Raw genomic sequence first — 16,981 nt, 5'->3', positions numbered from 1 at the left:
CCTTACTGTGTCTCATGCTTGCAACACCACGAGCGTGCATTCACTTGTGGTGGACGGTAGTCACTATGTGGTAACTTATCAGTGTATCTTCCTCCTTCCACCACATATAAAAACACAAAATAGCATTATTTCTACAGTTGCTTGGAAAAAGACCATTTAATAAATCATCTACTTGTTCTTTCACTGATTGGTGAGGGCTGGATAACAAACCAGTTTACTTGCTCACAGGATTTGATGTGCATAAATTATTTTCATTACACACAACATTTCCACAGCCTATGTTTAAGCATTGAGCCTTAAGGAGTTTTGTGTGTGGTGTGGTGCCTAAGATTTCTGTTCATAGATTTTTACCAGAAGAACTAATCTTGTGGATATATCGCCAGATAGTTATGTATATGTAATTATGGAAGACGGTATTTCCATTTAAATGTTTTTGTGTCTACGAATTGATAACTCTCTAAATAATGTTATGCCATGTTGTTTGATCATTTCAATTAACACAAGTGACCAAAACTACGGAGAAAAGCTAGTATTTAATGTGTAGACTGAAATAATAATTAAATTGGGGTAATGGACAACATCATAATTTCAAACAGATATCCTAGAAACCACATGAATGTCTTGGGGGAGCTCGTCTACTTAGAAAACATTGCACACCTTAGGTGGTTTCGTGCCCTGAGCTTGTCTAGGTTTTCTGATGTAGATACTCAGGTAGTCCACGATTTCTATCAAATTTCTGTCAACCATTTTCCTGTAAATATTGAAATGATTTTCTCAATAATGCCTCTCTGCCTCTCCCTCTCTCTCTCCCTCCCTCTCTCTCTCCCTCCCTCTCTCTCTCCCTTCCCTCTCTCTCTCCCTCCCTCTCTCTCTCCCTCCCTCTCTCTCTCCCTCCCTCTCTCTCTCCCTCCCTCTCTCTCTCCCTCCCTCTCTCTCTCCCTCCCTCTCCTCTCTCTCTCTCTCTCTCTCTCTCTCTCTCTCTCTCTCTCTCTCTCTCTCTCTCTCTCTCTGCCTCTCTCTCTCTCTCTCTCTGCCTCTCTCTCTCTCTGCCTCTCTCTCTCTCTCTCTCTCTCTCTCTCTCTCTCTCTCTCTCTCTGCCTCTCCCTCTCTCCCCCCCTAATACACACCCACCCTTTCCCTCCCTCTGACCCTCTCAAGCATTGTTACATCTGAACTGAGACTATAACAGCAATAATTTTATCAATGTGACGTCAAATCTTGGTGGAATTAATTTGATATTTAATCTTGATAAATAGTGTGTGATGGGGTGCTTTTATATAGGTATGGTATATATGAAATATAAGTGTTTTATATGTGCAACAACTTATTAGGATTACATAAGACTGTCCTCCATATTTTTAGAATAATGTATTATTAACCTGAGGTATCTGTGTAACATTGTTTTTCTCCACTGTTGCAGATACTGGCATCGTTCACTCAATCCTAAAAAGCTCATTGAAGTGAAATTCTCACATTTAAGTAGAAATATGACAATGCAGAGAACACTGAAGCTTTACAAACTCCCAGATACAACTAAAACACCAGGTTTCAGGAAAATGACAGCTGCAGACTTACCACAAGCTCATGTCTTAGTTAATGAGGTATTCATAAGCATCTTTCTCAAATGTTGTGATCAGTTTCTGTGAAAGAGGTGTGAATAGTTCAATTTTGAATGCAGATACTCAACATCTGACTGTCCTAGTTTCCTTAGATACAAATTCATTTTTGTCCCTAGTAGTTTCCTGGTTAATATGTGAACTTGGATTTGCAGGATGGAAGTGAACATATAGTATAACTGTGTGTTTACTATGTGACATGTTCATAAGACAATGGGTTTCCAGTAACTACTACTTTTGATAGAGGAAAACTTCCTGTACTGATCCTGAAGTAACTTCCATGTTAATAGCAGCAGTAAATTCCACAAAAGCTTATGTTTTAATGCTATAGAGGGACACATCAGTGTACTGAACAATATTAGAAATGAGACCAGCACTTCGTTCCAGTATTCTGCAAACATTAAAATGATCATATTCACTTGTCAATGTATCTGTTTTGTGCAGCAACTAGAGTTTAGCTGTACTGCAGTGTAAAAATTTTACTGCAGTGTGAAAATATTTTAAAATGTATACTAGTTATTGACAATGAATTACATGCAGATCAGTTGGGGATATAATTCTGTACTCCAGATACTAGGAAGAAATTAAATTATTGTGAATTGAGAGAAAATATTGGTTAAAAGCATGGGCTTCATTGTATGAATGCCATTTCAAACTATGACCAACAAAATATATTCACTGTTTTAATGCTGAAAATCCAAGAGCCACCATTAAGTACCACTGCACGTTATTTGTAATCGGTGAAGAGTATGAGTGTGTTATCATGTTTCAGACTTGCTTAACTGCAATACAATAATGCTCTTTTGACTAATTTTTATGTTTAGCTGCTTGAAACTTTGACTCACAAACAAGAAGGGGAAATAGGGTACTCCTGTGACTTAGCTACCAGTGATCACTAATTCCATAAATATTTTGTAGAGTAGCTTTCTGAAACACAACTGTTACCTAAATTTTACATATATTTGGTAACATAACCCTGAATGAACCAACCACCAAAATAAATTTATTTTCATGAAAATATTGCTTCAATTGGTATAGGAAAAAACAGTACTAGTGAAAATAACAATGCTGAAAAATAGTAATACTTAGCAGCAATATTGTAGTCCTCTGATAATGTCTGAAATTATCATCAGATTTTCTTCAGTCATGTACATAGGCATCAACAAGGGTGCGTAGGAGATGTCAAGAGGGGGCACTTGATCCCCCATTCCCCCCTCCCCCTGCAACCTGCAGTACAGAGTTAGAATTCATTACAGAATTCTCATACTCTATGGGTAACCATCAGTTTTTTGGGATATGATGAGTTTTTTGTGTCATCTACAAAATTTATTATTTGTGGATTGACACATTCTGAAATTGTCATTTATATCAAAAATGCTGTTTGAGTTTTACCCCCCTTTCCCCCTGGATAAATTTCTGTCTACGACCATGGATATTTATGACTACTGCATTTATTACAAGGTGTATTTTATAACAAGTGTAATTAGTTTTGCAATCACTGTTTGCAGTAGAGCAGAAGTTGATCAGGAAGTTTTGTGGCCATAATTAGCTGTGCATGTAAATTTCTGTTTTTACTGTTGATTGTGCATGAAGTTCTATTACTCTGCACTCTATTTAAGTTCATGCCTTAAATTACAAAATTTTTGTTTTTCAGTACCTAAAAAGATTTGACCTGGCACCAGTTTTCTCAGAGGAAGATTTTCGCCATTGGTTTCTACCCCAGCCTGGCATAATTGACAGTTTCGTAGTGGAAGAAAACAATAAAATAACAGGTAGTAACACACATTTCAGCTCCAAACCAAAGTAACAGCTATGACTTTTTAATTGTAGATGCCACATTTTTGAATTAATTGTATTAGTAGCAAGTTTATTACATTGTGATTCATCTGTTATTTTTATTTTTTTGCGATATGTTGTGATGCAGATTACCTGAAATTGAAAGGTATGACTTGGTTTTGACTGAGGTCCAAACCATTTTCTCATGCAAACATTGAGGCATTCTACATGCCCATTACTTGTGACACTAAGAAGGAAATGAATGATAATTTATCACTTATGCACCTCGGTCAACATATTGGTAACATGATTACTCTCATGGTCATAAAGATGTCAGGAATTTGTATGAATTTTTCGTAACAGGTCAGTTAGCGACTACTTTCTGCTGCTTGTTGCTTGTATGAAATAGCTTTCGCTGCCTTGTAGGTGGCTGCAGTTTTCCACATGTGCTGTATATGTTTATGAGAAATAGCAACAAAGTTTCATCTTCATAAATTATGCTGGACCACTTATTAGCTAATGGTTTTCTTGTTAACTGTTCATGGTCAAGTATAGTGTTCAAGATACTAGATTTGTATTTAGACACACACTTCTCTGTTTGACTATTCTGATTTAGATTTTCTTGTATTTGCGTAAACCATTTCAGACAAATTCTGTAATGATTCCTTGAGAAAGGTCTTGACTGATTCTCTTCTCTATCCTTCCTGAAGGAAGCATGTATTCTGTCTGACCATACTGTACCAAGAGCTTCAATCTTTTGGCAGAAAAAAGGAAGAGTTTCTGTTGTAATTGCCTTGTCACCAGTGGAACACTAATAATACTTCCTTTAAGTTAGTAAAGCTGTTACCAGCTCAAAGGTTGGTTTGAACACCACAGTACTTTGTGAGGCATGTTCCTATTGTAGGTGGTATGCCATTGCCTTCCTCAGACCGTTGAACTGACGTAACCAGCTAATTATAGGGAGACCTACAGTTCAACATGGGCTCTGAACCATGGTGAAGTGAAAGAAATAGTCACACACAATCCTAAGACTGACTCAACATTGAACCTTGGACCTTTAGAATTAGTAGTCCGAACTTAGCTGCCAAGCCACACCCACTTCCCCTTGCATTATTTTTTGTTAAATGTAATATTTGTCCTTTTTATCAGATCTTGATTTGACTTAATTTAGTAGATATTAATGCTATTGAATGCTGCAATTTATCTTGATTGGCTCAATTCGATACAGTTATGCAGTGGAACAAGCGTATGTAGTTGTTAACCAGGCAATAAACATTATTATGGACAAGTTAATTTTCGACACTCCACAATATTTAATTAGCATTAAGACTGTAATCTTGCAGCATGTGTGTATTCCTTGCTGTTTTTCATATCTACAGTTGTATTGTGACTATCTTTAATATGTAAGTGTAATAAGTAGTAAATTCTCAACATTCTTTCAACTTACTTCCACTTACCTCTCAATAAAATTTTAACTTCATTTTTCTTTTCTTTTTTCAAGATTTTGTTAGCTTTTACACACTGCCATCTACAGTGATGCATCATCCATTGCACAAAACTTTGAAAGCTGCATATTCTTTTTACAATGTTTCTACCAAGACTCCGTGGGTAGAGTTAATGGGAGATGCTCTGGTCTCAGCAAAGAATGTAAGTTAAATATTGTGTACTTAATTTTTATCTTATATAGATGCTAAGTAAATTAACTATTTGCAATAAATCAACAGCAATGATATTTCTTTGACTGATGCTCCAGATACTAAAATTTGGTCCATTTCTTATTGTTCTCATCAGTCTGGTTGGAATTTATATAAGGTGGTAATAATGATACATAAATTCAAAACAGTGTGTTCAACATGATTATTTGTGCAGATGTGGCACTGGAAAGCCTTGTTTGGAGTGCAAGAACGACAAGAAATAAAGGCACCCACTCCCCGTAATATTTTGTCGAGAATTGATATTGTGAGAGTGTTGCTGTGTAAAAACACAGGTTAATTCTTACAGTAAAGTAAAATAAACAACAAAAAAAGGCTCTTTATCAAGAACAAATAGTGCCATTACTGGTACATAAATTTGATCATGTAAGAATTAACCTGTACTCCCCATAAAGTTGTGATATTGAGGAGTTGGCAGGCACATACAGAAAACTGAAACTGTTGCTGACCTTTTGGACAACATTATTCTTAAGAGCTAATTAAAATAAAACGCACATCCATATATGCATGTCTGCATTGTCAGTGCTGCAGCTGCTTTTAGTTGAGGGCTTCTCAGGTATGCTGAGCTGAGAGGAAAAAGAAGGCAAAGAGTGGAAAGAAGAGTGAAGGAATAGGGTATCTTATGACAGAGAGAAAGAGGCCACGAGGGAAAGAGGTATGAATGTGGCACCAGGTGGCTTGCATTGATGCAGGCAAAGAGAATTGAGTGTGCTACACGAAGCAAAGGAGATGGTGGGGTTGGTGTAGGCTCTTCTTTGGGAAGAATGGTTGCATCACACGGACGTCTGAGTCACAGCTCTTGTACAAGATAAGTAATTTAAGTAGTAATAAACTGTTTTTTAACACTTTAAACTAATTTATTACGTTAATTATAGTGCTCTGCAAGCATACCATTAAAGGTTTTTGTCTTACTCGCGTATTTTCACAGTAATCACGTAAAGTTCATTTTGTTTACATATCGCGGCCAGGCCGAACTTTTGAGTTTTCAGATTAAACTTCATACCGCAATCTTAAGTGCATTTACTGATAGTTTAGTGTGCTAAATACGTTTGCTGCCCATTTATATCTGTAGAGTATCGTCATCTCTTAAGTAATTTCCAGTAAAAAACTTCTGAACCACTGTTTACATAGTCGCGAGTAGGCCTAATTTTTCGTACACGTATTTTCATTGTTTTCCGGTAACTTAATTGTCTTTCTGTCACTAAAATAGATTTGTACCATGAGTGTAAAGTGCCTGACGTGCCGTAGGATCGTTAGCTCCGGGGTCTGGTGTGATGGATGTAGTAACTTTTTTCATTGGGGCGACTGTAGTGGCGTGGGAATTGGGAAAATGAGCGAGACTCATCAGTGGTTCTGTAGGCTATGCAGTAGAGATAGGAAGATTGTGGAACAGGAGGGGAAAATTGCTGCCCTTCAGGCTGAGTTAGATGAGGCTAGGCGAGAACTGGGCAGGTTAAGGGGGGAGAAGGGTAAACAGGGGTGGGAAGTGGCAACAGGCATGAGGAACAGGCCAAGAAATTCTTCTGACCGCTTTGTTATTAATGTACAAAATAGGTTTGACCTGTTGCCTCAGTCAGAAACTGATGAGCCTCTCACAGAAGTAGATGTACACAGGGCTCAACAAGCTTTCAGCAGCAAATTGATTAAGAATGTAGGGAAGTCTGCAAAGAGAAAGAAAGTCTTGTTGCTAGGTAGTTCGCATGCTAGGGGTGTGGGCCAACTTCTGCAGGATGAATTAGGGTTGGATTACCAGGTCACAAGTTTTTTCAAACCTAGTGCTGAACTTGGGCAGGTTACAGAGGATTTAGGTTCACTATGTAAAGGTTTTACTAAGGAAGACACCGTGGTTATTGTGGGTGGGCCGGGCAACAGTATTGACAGAGATCCGGGGTACAGCATAGAGTGTGACCTGGCAAATATTGCATCGGCATCGAATCATACCAGTGTTGGGTTTGTGTCGGTTCTGGAGCGCCACGACCGACCTCATTTGACCTCTTCTGTCAGGAGAGTTAATTTGGAGTTGGAACGGCTACTTGGATCTGATGTGGGGTCACACATTGGTGTGGTTCGTGTTGATTCACTCTGTAGGTGGGACTATACTAGACATGGCCTACACCTCAACAGGAAAGGGAAGGGTAAACTGGCTGGGCTGATAGCAGGAAATTTAAAGGGGGGAGGAACTACATCTCATGGTGGAAACTCTTTTTTAGTGTAAGATCAGTGTCCAGTGGGAAACTCAGCCATGCAAGTACTAAAGATGTCAAAAAAGTTCAAGATAGTTGCAAAAGTAAAATGAAAAATGTTAGTATATTTCATCAAAATATTGGGGGATTGAACAATAAAATTGATGAGCTTCTGCTTTGTTTAGAAGATATAGAAACTGAGAATGTAATAGATGTACTATGCCTGTCTGAGCATCACATTGTCACTGATATGCAAAAGGTTAGCATCAATGGGTACAAATTAGCTGCACATGTAAGTAGAGATAATATGATGAGAGGAGGAGTTGCCATATATGTCAAAAGCTTCCACAGTGCAAAAAATTTAGAAACTAAAAAATTTTGTGTAGAGCAACATATGGAAGCATGTGCCACTGAACTTAAACTAAAGGATGGCACTTTCATAATTGTAACAGTGTATAGGTCCCCCTCAGGGAATTTCCAGCTATTTCTGGAAAACTTGGATGCTTTGTTGTGCTATCTGTCAGACAGGGGGAAGCAAATTATCATTTGTGGGGATTTCAATGTTGATTCCCTGAAAGAGTGTAATAGGAAGAATGACCTTTTAGTATTACTCAGTTCTTTCAATTTGAGCTCCGTCATTGATTTTCCTACTCGGATAACAAAGAACAGCAGTACATTGATAGATAACTTTTTTATAGACCAAGATAAGTTTAAGGACATAAATGCTTATCCTGTTGAGAATGGTCTTTCAGATCATAGTGCACAGCTTGTTACAGTACATGACATAGCTCCATGCAGTATAATAAATCAGACTTTCAAAGCAGTGCGTTCAATTAACAATATAAATATTGCAAACTTTAGGGAAAGCCTACAGCAGCTAGACTGGGATGAAGTGTATAAGGAACCCGATGCAAACTTGAAATATAACTTATTTCACAATACATTTTTAAGGGTATTTGAAAATTGTTTTCCCAAGAAAATAGTTAAACATAATTCCAAGAAAACATATAAAAAACCTTGGCTAACTAAAGGAATAAGAATATCTTGCAACCGCAAAAGAGAACTGTATCTAACAGCAAGATGGAGTACTGACCCCGAAATTGTTCAATATTATAAAAACTATTGTGCGGTACTAAGAAAAGTTATTAAAAAGTCCAGAAGCATGTGTATCATGTCTGAGATCAGTAACTCTGATAATAAAATTAAAGCAATTTGGAATATTATTGAAAGGGAAACAGGGCAACCAAGAGCACAGGAAGACTTTAGTGCAATAAAATTGAATGACAAGTGCACTAACAAACAATCAGAAATTGAAAATATTTTGAATAATCATTTTTTAAATGTTGTGGAGAAAATAGGATCTAGATCTTCACTAGAAGAGGCAAGGCTATTAATAGAAGAGGCCATACCTGCACAGTTTGAAACAGCTGTAATTCCACCAACCTCTCCCTCTGAAATCAGTAAAATAATAAACTCACTGAAAAGTAAAAGCTCTTACGGAATTGATGGCATTTCCAGCAAAGTACTTAAAGCTTGTTCCCCACAGATAAGTAGAATTCTCAGCCACGTATGTAATAGCTCTTTGGAGCAGGGTGTTTTCCCTGATAGACTGAAATATGCCATTGTAAAACCATTGCATAAAAAGGGGGATATGTCGGATGTCAACAACTACCGCCCAATCTCTCTTCTGACAGCTCTATCAAAAATTTTTGAGAAAGTAATGTATTCAAGAGTAGCCTCCCATATTTGTAAAAATAAAGTACTAACAAAATGTCAGTTTGGTTTTCAGAAAGGCTTTTCAACAGAAAATGCTATATATGCTTTCACTGATCAAATATTAAATGCTCTGAATAACCGGACATCACCCATTGGTATTTTTTGTGATCTCTCAAAGGCCTTTGATTGTGTAAATCATGGAATTCTTTTAGATAAGCTAAATCATTATGGTTTGAGTGGGGCAGTGCACAAATGGTTTAATTCATACTTAACTGGAAGAATGCAGAAAGTTGAAATAAGTGGTTCGTGTAATGTTAAAACAGCTGATTCCTCAAACTGGGGTGCTATCAAGCATGGGGTCCCACAGGGTTCGGTCTTAGGTCCTTTACTGTTCTTGATATACGTTAATGACTTACCATTCCACATTGATGAAGATGCAAAGTTAGTTCTTTTTGCTGATGATACAAGTATAGTAATAACATCCAAAAACCAAGAACTAAGTGATGTAATTGTAAATGATGTTTTTCACAAAATTATTAAGTGGTTCTCAGCAAATTTTGATAAAACACAGTATATACAGTTCCGTACAGTAAATGGCAAAACTCCAGTAATAAATATAGAATTTGAACAGAAGTCTGTAGCTAAGGTAGAATTTTCAAAATTTTTAGGTGTGTCCATTGATGAGAGGTTAAACTGGAAGCAACACATTGATGGTCTGCTGAAACGTCTGAGTTCAGCTACGTATGCTATTAGGGTTATTGCAAATTTTGGTGATAAGAATCTCAGTAAATTAGCTTACTATGCCTACTTTCATTCACTGCTTTCGTATGGCATCATATTCTGGGGTAATTCATCGTTGAGTAGAAAAGTATTCATTGCACAAAAACGTGTAATCAGAATAATTGCTGGAGCCCACCCACGGTCATCCTGCAGACATCTATTTAAGGATCTAGGGATCCTCACAGTAACCTCACAGTATATATATTCCCTTATGAAATTTGTTGATAATAATCCAACCCAATTCAAAAGTAATAGCAGTGTGCATACCTATAACACCAGGAGAAAGGATGATCTTCACTATGCAGGGTTAAATCTGACTTTGGCACAGAAACGGGTAAATTATGCTGCCACAAAAGTCTTTGGGCACCTACCAAACAGCATCAAAAGCCTGACAGATAGCCAACTAACATTTAAAAATAAATTAAAAGAATTTCTAGATGACAACTCCTTCTACTCATTGGCTGAATTTTTAGATATAAAGTAAGTAAAAAAAAAAAAAAAAAAAAAAAAAAACAAAAAAAAAACAACTTAATCATTAGTGTCATGCAATATTTTGTGTAATGTAATTTCTTGTACAGACATCTTTTATTAACCTGACACGTTCCACATCATTACGAAGTGTCGTATTCATGATCTATGGAACAAGTATTAATCTAATCTAATCTAATCTATTACTCGTGTGGCAAGGAGCTGAGAATAAGTGTGGCATAAGAGCAGACCAGTGTATTTCATAGATTCAGTAAATGGCAGAATACCACTGTGAGAGGTGGTAATGATTGTGGGAAGGATGCTCGTCATTTCCAGACATTATGATAAGGTAGTAGAAGCCCTTGCAAAGAATGTGTTTCAGGGTTTTATTGGATAGTGAAAGAAGGGAGCTCATTTGCATCTGGTTTATGAGGAGGATTTGAGGATTATGGGCATGTATTAAGAGATGAGTTTGTAGACTAGGTTTGGAGGTTGGTGCTTGTCTGTGAAGGCCTTGGATCTTCAGCATACTGGGCAAGAGATCAGTGATGACTGCAGATTTGTTGTCTAAGGGTGGTTAGACCATATTGGAGAAACATTAGTGTGGAGCTATCAAAATGAAGGTACTGTGTCGGCTTGATCTTACAGTGGGATCACTTCTCCTCCTCCCCCCTCCCCTTCCACTCCCCTGCCAAACACTCTAACCAAAAATCAACATTGAATGTTGCATTTCTTAGTTTGTATGCCTGTTCTTTCATAACACTTGGCTAATTTCCCTTGAATTATTTCAGTTATTGCAAGAATTTAAAAATGTTGGCTGAATTTTCTCAAAAAATTAAACTGTGCCACACCTAAATCTACATACATAATACTGAAAACTTGTAACTGTCGCAGTCGCATAAACAGTGTGATGTGTTCTGTTGTCCATGTTAAGCTGCCACAACTGTATTGTTACTTGTATGTATTATATGATGGATTACAGTAACTGTGCAAATGTGCTGTTTGTTCCAGTTCTTACAGCTGTTACTTTGATAAAAGGTGATACAATTATGGTGTCATGGGAAAATATGAGTACAGATTAAATAGTAAATTATTGCACAAAATATTGTCCACAGACAAGGTGTAAATGTTGACTGTACAATTTGTGGTGTGACATTTAGCTGGACACAGAAAACTGAATCATCATTGTAACTTGTGTGAAGTCAAACAACATGAAGTTGAAATGCCCTCACAGATCAGAACTGTGTGCCATACCAAGACTCAACGCCAGTATCAAATCTCGCTCCATTGCACAGTTTTAAGCTACCACGAAGTTTCAAAATGGCACATTGTCGGATGTGAAAGGAAAGATTCATTCTTGAAGCTGCTGTTAAAATGAATTGTTAAGGCTTTGATAACAATGAAGTGGTGAGAAGAGTTATAGATGTGAAAAAGAAACTAGCAAGGGAAGTGGCTATGTGGATGCACAACTTTGTTGCACAACTAAGTGTTTTAGGCTTATGGATTGTTGCTCTGATACATTTGAAAAGTTATTCAGGAAGAAGTTTTTATGCTCTCAACAACAACAAAACCAGTTATCACAAATGTAATTATGTTATTCTGTATGGATCAATGAATCAGTGGTTTTATAAAAGTACAAGTTATTTCAGTAATTATCAATCCATTCAGCCATGTGGATTTAAAGCCGATGCCTGAACGACTTTATCCAGATAAAGATGCCACAGCTGCCTCTCTTCCTCACTCTCACACCCCTTTCCCCTTTCTACCATCCCCTCCAACACCCAAATTCCAATTTAAAAACTAGGTTTTTAGTATTTATGGCTCAGATTTATCTGAAATTGCTTTATCAGAAGTAGATGCACAACAGGGAAGTAGTGTGTCAACAGTTACTGATGGTGGAAAGGCTTGCATCTCAGTTACTAACACTATGTGCACAGTAACAGACTGATCAAGAAAACATTCCTTCTGATTCATGTCATCTTCATTTTGACTAATGTGTTTCAGTTACTGAAGCCCGGAATTATAAAAGAAAGGATTTTAACAATGGAAACATTGATGATTTCATCTTCTCTCTTCATGTGTTGCCTAAAAACACTTTTTAAAATGTTTAATGACTGGCATATTCTAATTGGATTCAACTTCATCAGGACATTTATCTGAACTTGTGCTTACCATACTACAGTGATGTTTAATTTCTGACATTAATTTAAAGACCTTACATTTGGGCTTCTCCCTAGTTTGCAATGGTTTCGTGCTCAATGTGCGTGCTTCTCCAGTAGCTTGTGTTTTTATTTTTCTTTGAGTTTTTAATGTTATTGTAATCTAAGGGACACAAGGAATTGTTTTTATTTTCTTGTTTTAATGACATGCAGTTCATAATTTTGTTAGTGTAGGTTTGTGGTGCATGTGACACTACAGTTGTGCATTTCAAGCAGCAGTCTTGTCAAAGTCATCTCACTCTTTACTTGCATGAAATTCCGAAGGTGTATGGCGCCTAGTTCGATGTTGTATTCCTAGATTTCCAGAAGGCCATTTTTAAAATAGGAAGAATTAACGTAAGAGATTGAGATGATGCAAAGGTTGCCATGGGGTTTAATGCTCACTGGACCTATGTCATTTGATAAACCATATGTGCCTCCTGGTTCTTACAATCATAAGGGAATCACCATGTATATACATACATTTACAGGCACTGGAATCATAACTTTGATGCTCTGTAGCACTGTTGCATGACATTTCCAGACATGGGTTCTTATTCAAAGTATTATGTACTCACTCCCCTACACAAATCCTGAGGGAGGTTATTCTAGAGTCTGGTTCCTGCTATTGAGAAAAATTTAAAGAACGTGGCTGAACAATGGAGTGGGACTGAAAGGCTTTTGCTCTCATGAGAACAGGTGTTTCTGCCATGTTGTTCAGACAAGAATGTTATGGTTTAGGAGAAAGATGGGGACAGCGTATGTTGATAGGACAGTAGAGTAGACAGAGGGCACAGAAATCTCTGTACTTGTCTACACACAGCCAAGATAGCTATTCATAATACAATCAGCTGAACATTGCATAAATAACAAACACAGGCATTCATAGCCAATTCCAGGCACGTTGAGCCTTCATGAGAAAGATGTCACAGGAGAATATAACTGTAATCAATAATCAGAAGTATAAATATTTTTGAAAGTCTGTTTTTTTTTTCCCCTCGGGCGAAGAGGGAAGAGCTTTTAGTATATTTGTTGGGCATGGAGACATGCTGATGTCTTCCTGCACATTGCAGCTATGTGCTCAGTTCAATTTAGATTTTTATCTATTACTTCTAGATATTCTTTGTTGAAGGAGAGGTTGATATTTGTCTCATTTGAGGTTAAAGATTTTAGGGATTACCAATAATTCGGGCTAATGAGCCTTGAATGGCTAACCAGTACTGCTTGGGTTTTGGTTGGGTTGAACTTAACTTTAACCTATGTCTTGTGCCCATTTTGACAGTGCAAACACATTGGCATTGAGATTGTTGAAAACTATCATCATGTTTATTGGTTTCACACCGAGATACAACTGGAGGCCACAAGTGTACATACAATATTTTTAGTAGGAAAAAATTAATGTCACATTGACATACAGTTAAGGATATAAAACCTAATACTGAACTCTGTGGGACACGTGATACTATTTGCATACATTGCTACTTTGTGGTGCCAGACATGACACACTGTTGGTGAGACATCAGGTATGAGCGAAACCATTGAACTGAACTTGACAAGAAACTTAGGCTGTTAAGTTGGGCAAATAAAATGTGGAAGTGAAGAGTGTCAGAAGCTTTGCTGAAATCTAAGAAACACATGATAGTAGCCTCTTGTACATCTGCTGCAAGCTTCAGATCGTCTATTATCTTTATTAAGGGGGACGTTGATGAAAAACACACACTATTTCAAAAATGAACCAAATCCAAAATTTTTGAGATATGGCAATTAAATTTTGCACCACATTTTACATGAAAGTAACACATTTACATATAAAATCCTTTGATTATACCTATTCAACTTTTTTTAATGAAATTTTAAGTTTTATTTTCAAAAAATAATGTATGTTCCTTTTTCTCAGAAAATATTCAAGAGATTTGTACAAAAATTTCTCTGTTTCATCTCTTTATATGTTTAAGCTTCTCTCATGAGGTTCTTTAATAGGTCGAATAGGAGAATTTTCATAATTTTTTAATTATAATTCCACAAGTACAATTCATGCAAAATTCCAAGCACTTTGCCCAATATCTCAGCTTGCAATCAGAATGTCAAAATTTGCTCTTGAGACAACGTTTATTAGATTTACAGTAATATGTGTACAAAACATCATAATTCTAGCAATCATAGAATCCAAGGAAAAGTTATGTAAAAAACAAACTTTTCAAGAAATGCAATTTAAAGTTAAAAGTAACTTTTTTTCCCTTATGTCACTTCTTTAAAAGGCACCACATTTGTACTCTAGGTTGTCTTTCCCTTCAGGGCTTCGTTTCTGGTTCCTTGTTTATCTTCTTTCCTGTACCAGGTCTTCAACTTTTCAGCTGCAGAGACGTGCTGTAAATCTATTTTTCTCAGGATGTCTTGAGTAAAATTTCCTATCTTGAAGCCCATTCTTTCTAATACCTTCATCCTCTTGACATTCCCATCATTAAATACAATAACTGCACCATAAGTTGCAATTTTGACCACTGTAGCAGATGCAAATTTGTTTTAGGGAATCATTTCCACATGAGCGAATTTAGACTCTCATTTGGATTTTGCCTTGAACACACTTTTTGAGAAGTGCAGGATCGGCCAAAGATGATTTATAAAACCGAAGAGTATGTATCACGGCCTTCTAGATGTATCCCACACACATTTGGTTGAAAGTCGTACACAGAATCATTATTCACTGAGCTGGTATTGAAGTGCTTCTTCAAAATGTGGGCATGGCAGGGTGGCTGCGTCACACTTTTAATTAATTTTCAGGCACTTAGGATGCGATTTCAACATTGAAACTTTTGGGAACTTATTGTCCACTAGTTACACGAACAAATAAAAAATAAATCGAAAATTGACATTTTTGGTCAATTTCATCAACGTCCCCCCTTAAGGCAGAGATTGTGCTGCATTGTTTATGGAAACCTAATTGGTATTTGTCCATTATGTTGTTTGTGGTTAGGTGGTTTGCTAGCTGTCCAAGGCCATGGGCAGTGCAGGAAGAATGCAAATAGGTTGGTATTCAGAGGGTGCTTTGGCTGCGTCTCTCTTAGGTAGTGGCTTAACTAATCCCTGCTTCCAGTGCTCAGGGAAAACAGTTAAAGGGTCAGGGGGGAAAACCAGGGAAAGTAGTTTTAGGAAACTTGAGGAAAAAGCAATTTTAATGTGTGAACTGTGATTCCATCAGTATATAAGTACGTATAACAATGTTTATTTCATAAATTAAACATATTGGCTGCATTGAATGTGGAAGTAGCATTATTGGCTTCTATTGTGTTCACAGACTGAAATTATTTCTCAAAATTCAATCAGATGTCACTCTGTAAGGGAAAAGAAACAGGTAACTCAAGTGAAATAGTTGCAATAATTCCATAAAAATCACAACTAAATGAATTTCTGATTGTGGTAATTCAGTAGTTGTCATATCATGTATATTTAGCTATGGGGCAACTGACTGAAGAACTTCGCAGAACTAGGATAGTAAAATTTTGTTTGTATGCTTGATATGCAGTGTCTCTGAGATTCCTGAGCTGTTTTAGTCCTTCAGTTAGCCAAGGTGTGCGTTTCTATGTGACTACTCTGCAATTCACAATTACTTGCCAGGAAGAGGGTTCACTGGACCACCTTAAAGCTATTTCTGTACTATTGCACTCTCGAACAGCATGCAGGAAAAGTGGACACACAAATCTTCCTGTGTGAGGTCTCATTACTTTCTTACAATGAACATTTCAGCCTATGTAGGTGGACACCAACAAAATACTTTCACGAGCAATACGTTTTTGTATTCAGAGGAAAAAGTTGATAATTGAAATTTTGTGGAAAGGATCCTACCGCAACAAGGAACATCTTTGTTTTAATAGTTACCAGCCCAACTCCGTATTCTATCCATAACACACTCTCCAGTATTTCATAGTAATACAAAACGAGCTGCTCTTATTTGAGCTCCATAAATGGTCTACACCAACCCTGTTTGATGTGGATTCCATACCACATAGCAATACTCCAGAAAACGATGGACAATTGCAGTGTAGGCAGTCACTAAACCATTTGCATCTTGTGTGTGTGTGTGTGTGTGTGTGTGTGTGTGTGTGTGTGTGTGTGTGTGTGTGTGTCCGTCCGCATGCGCGCGCATACTGTTGCTAGGGAAGGAGGTAGTTCTCTTAAAGTTAGTGTGAATGCTGTTTCCTGGTATGTGTTTCTGTGCTCCAGGCATCAATCTGCTATGAAATAGTGGTAGCCTTTCCTTTATTTTATGTTTAGCTGCAATTTAAGGTAAAGGAAATTCTTAAATTTTAGTTCAATTTACAGCCTTTAGATGTGTGTGATTCATCGTGTATCCAAAATTTTGTGGATTCTTTTTGTAATCGCATGGCTCACTTCACGCTTCTCATTATTTAGAGTCAGTTGCCACTTTTTGCACTGTACATGTCATGCCTAAATTATTATTTAATTGGTTTCCTCTAGTGACGACTTGAAGAGACAGTAAATGACAGCATCAGTTGCTGGCCGTCTGAGAGCAC

At 37.1% G+C, this 16,981-nt stretch overlaps 1 protein-coding gene across 1 annotated transcript in view; it reads left to right on the top strand.

Annotated features, from left to right (window-relative positions):
* Window positions 1-16,981, top strand: part of LOC126297710 (glycylpeptide N-tetradecanoyltransferase 2-like) — a 96,057-nt gene that overhangs the window by 65,179 nt on the left and 13,897 nt on the right. The window contains exons 8-10 of the mRNA XM_049988842.1: window positions 1,421-1,601; window positions 3,271-3,388; window positions 4,894-5,039. Of these exons, the coding sequence (XP_049844799.1) occupies window positions 1,421-1,601; window positions 3,271-3,388; window positions 4,894-5,039 (445 nt within the window). The remainder of the gene's footprint in view (window positions 1-1,420; window positions 1,602-3,270; window positions 3,389-4,893; window positions 5,040-16,981) is intronic.

This window comes from Schistocerca gregaria, chromosome X (genome assembly GCF_023897955.1).
Source record: "Schistocerca gregaria isolate iqSchGreg1 chromosome X, iqSchGreg1.2, whole genome shotgun sequence".
Classification (NCBI taxonomy): domain Eukaryota; kingdom Metazoa; phylum Arthropoda; class Insecta; order Orthoptera; family Acrididae; genus Schistocerca; species Schistocerca gregaria.
Note: the sequence above shows the minus strand (reverse complement) of the source record. Positions and strands in the feature narration are given on the sequence as shown.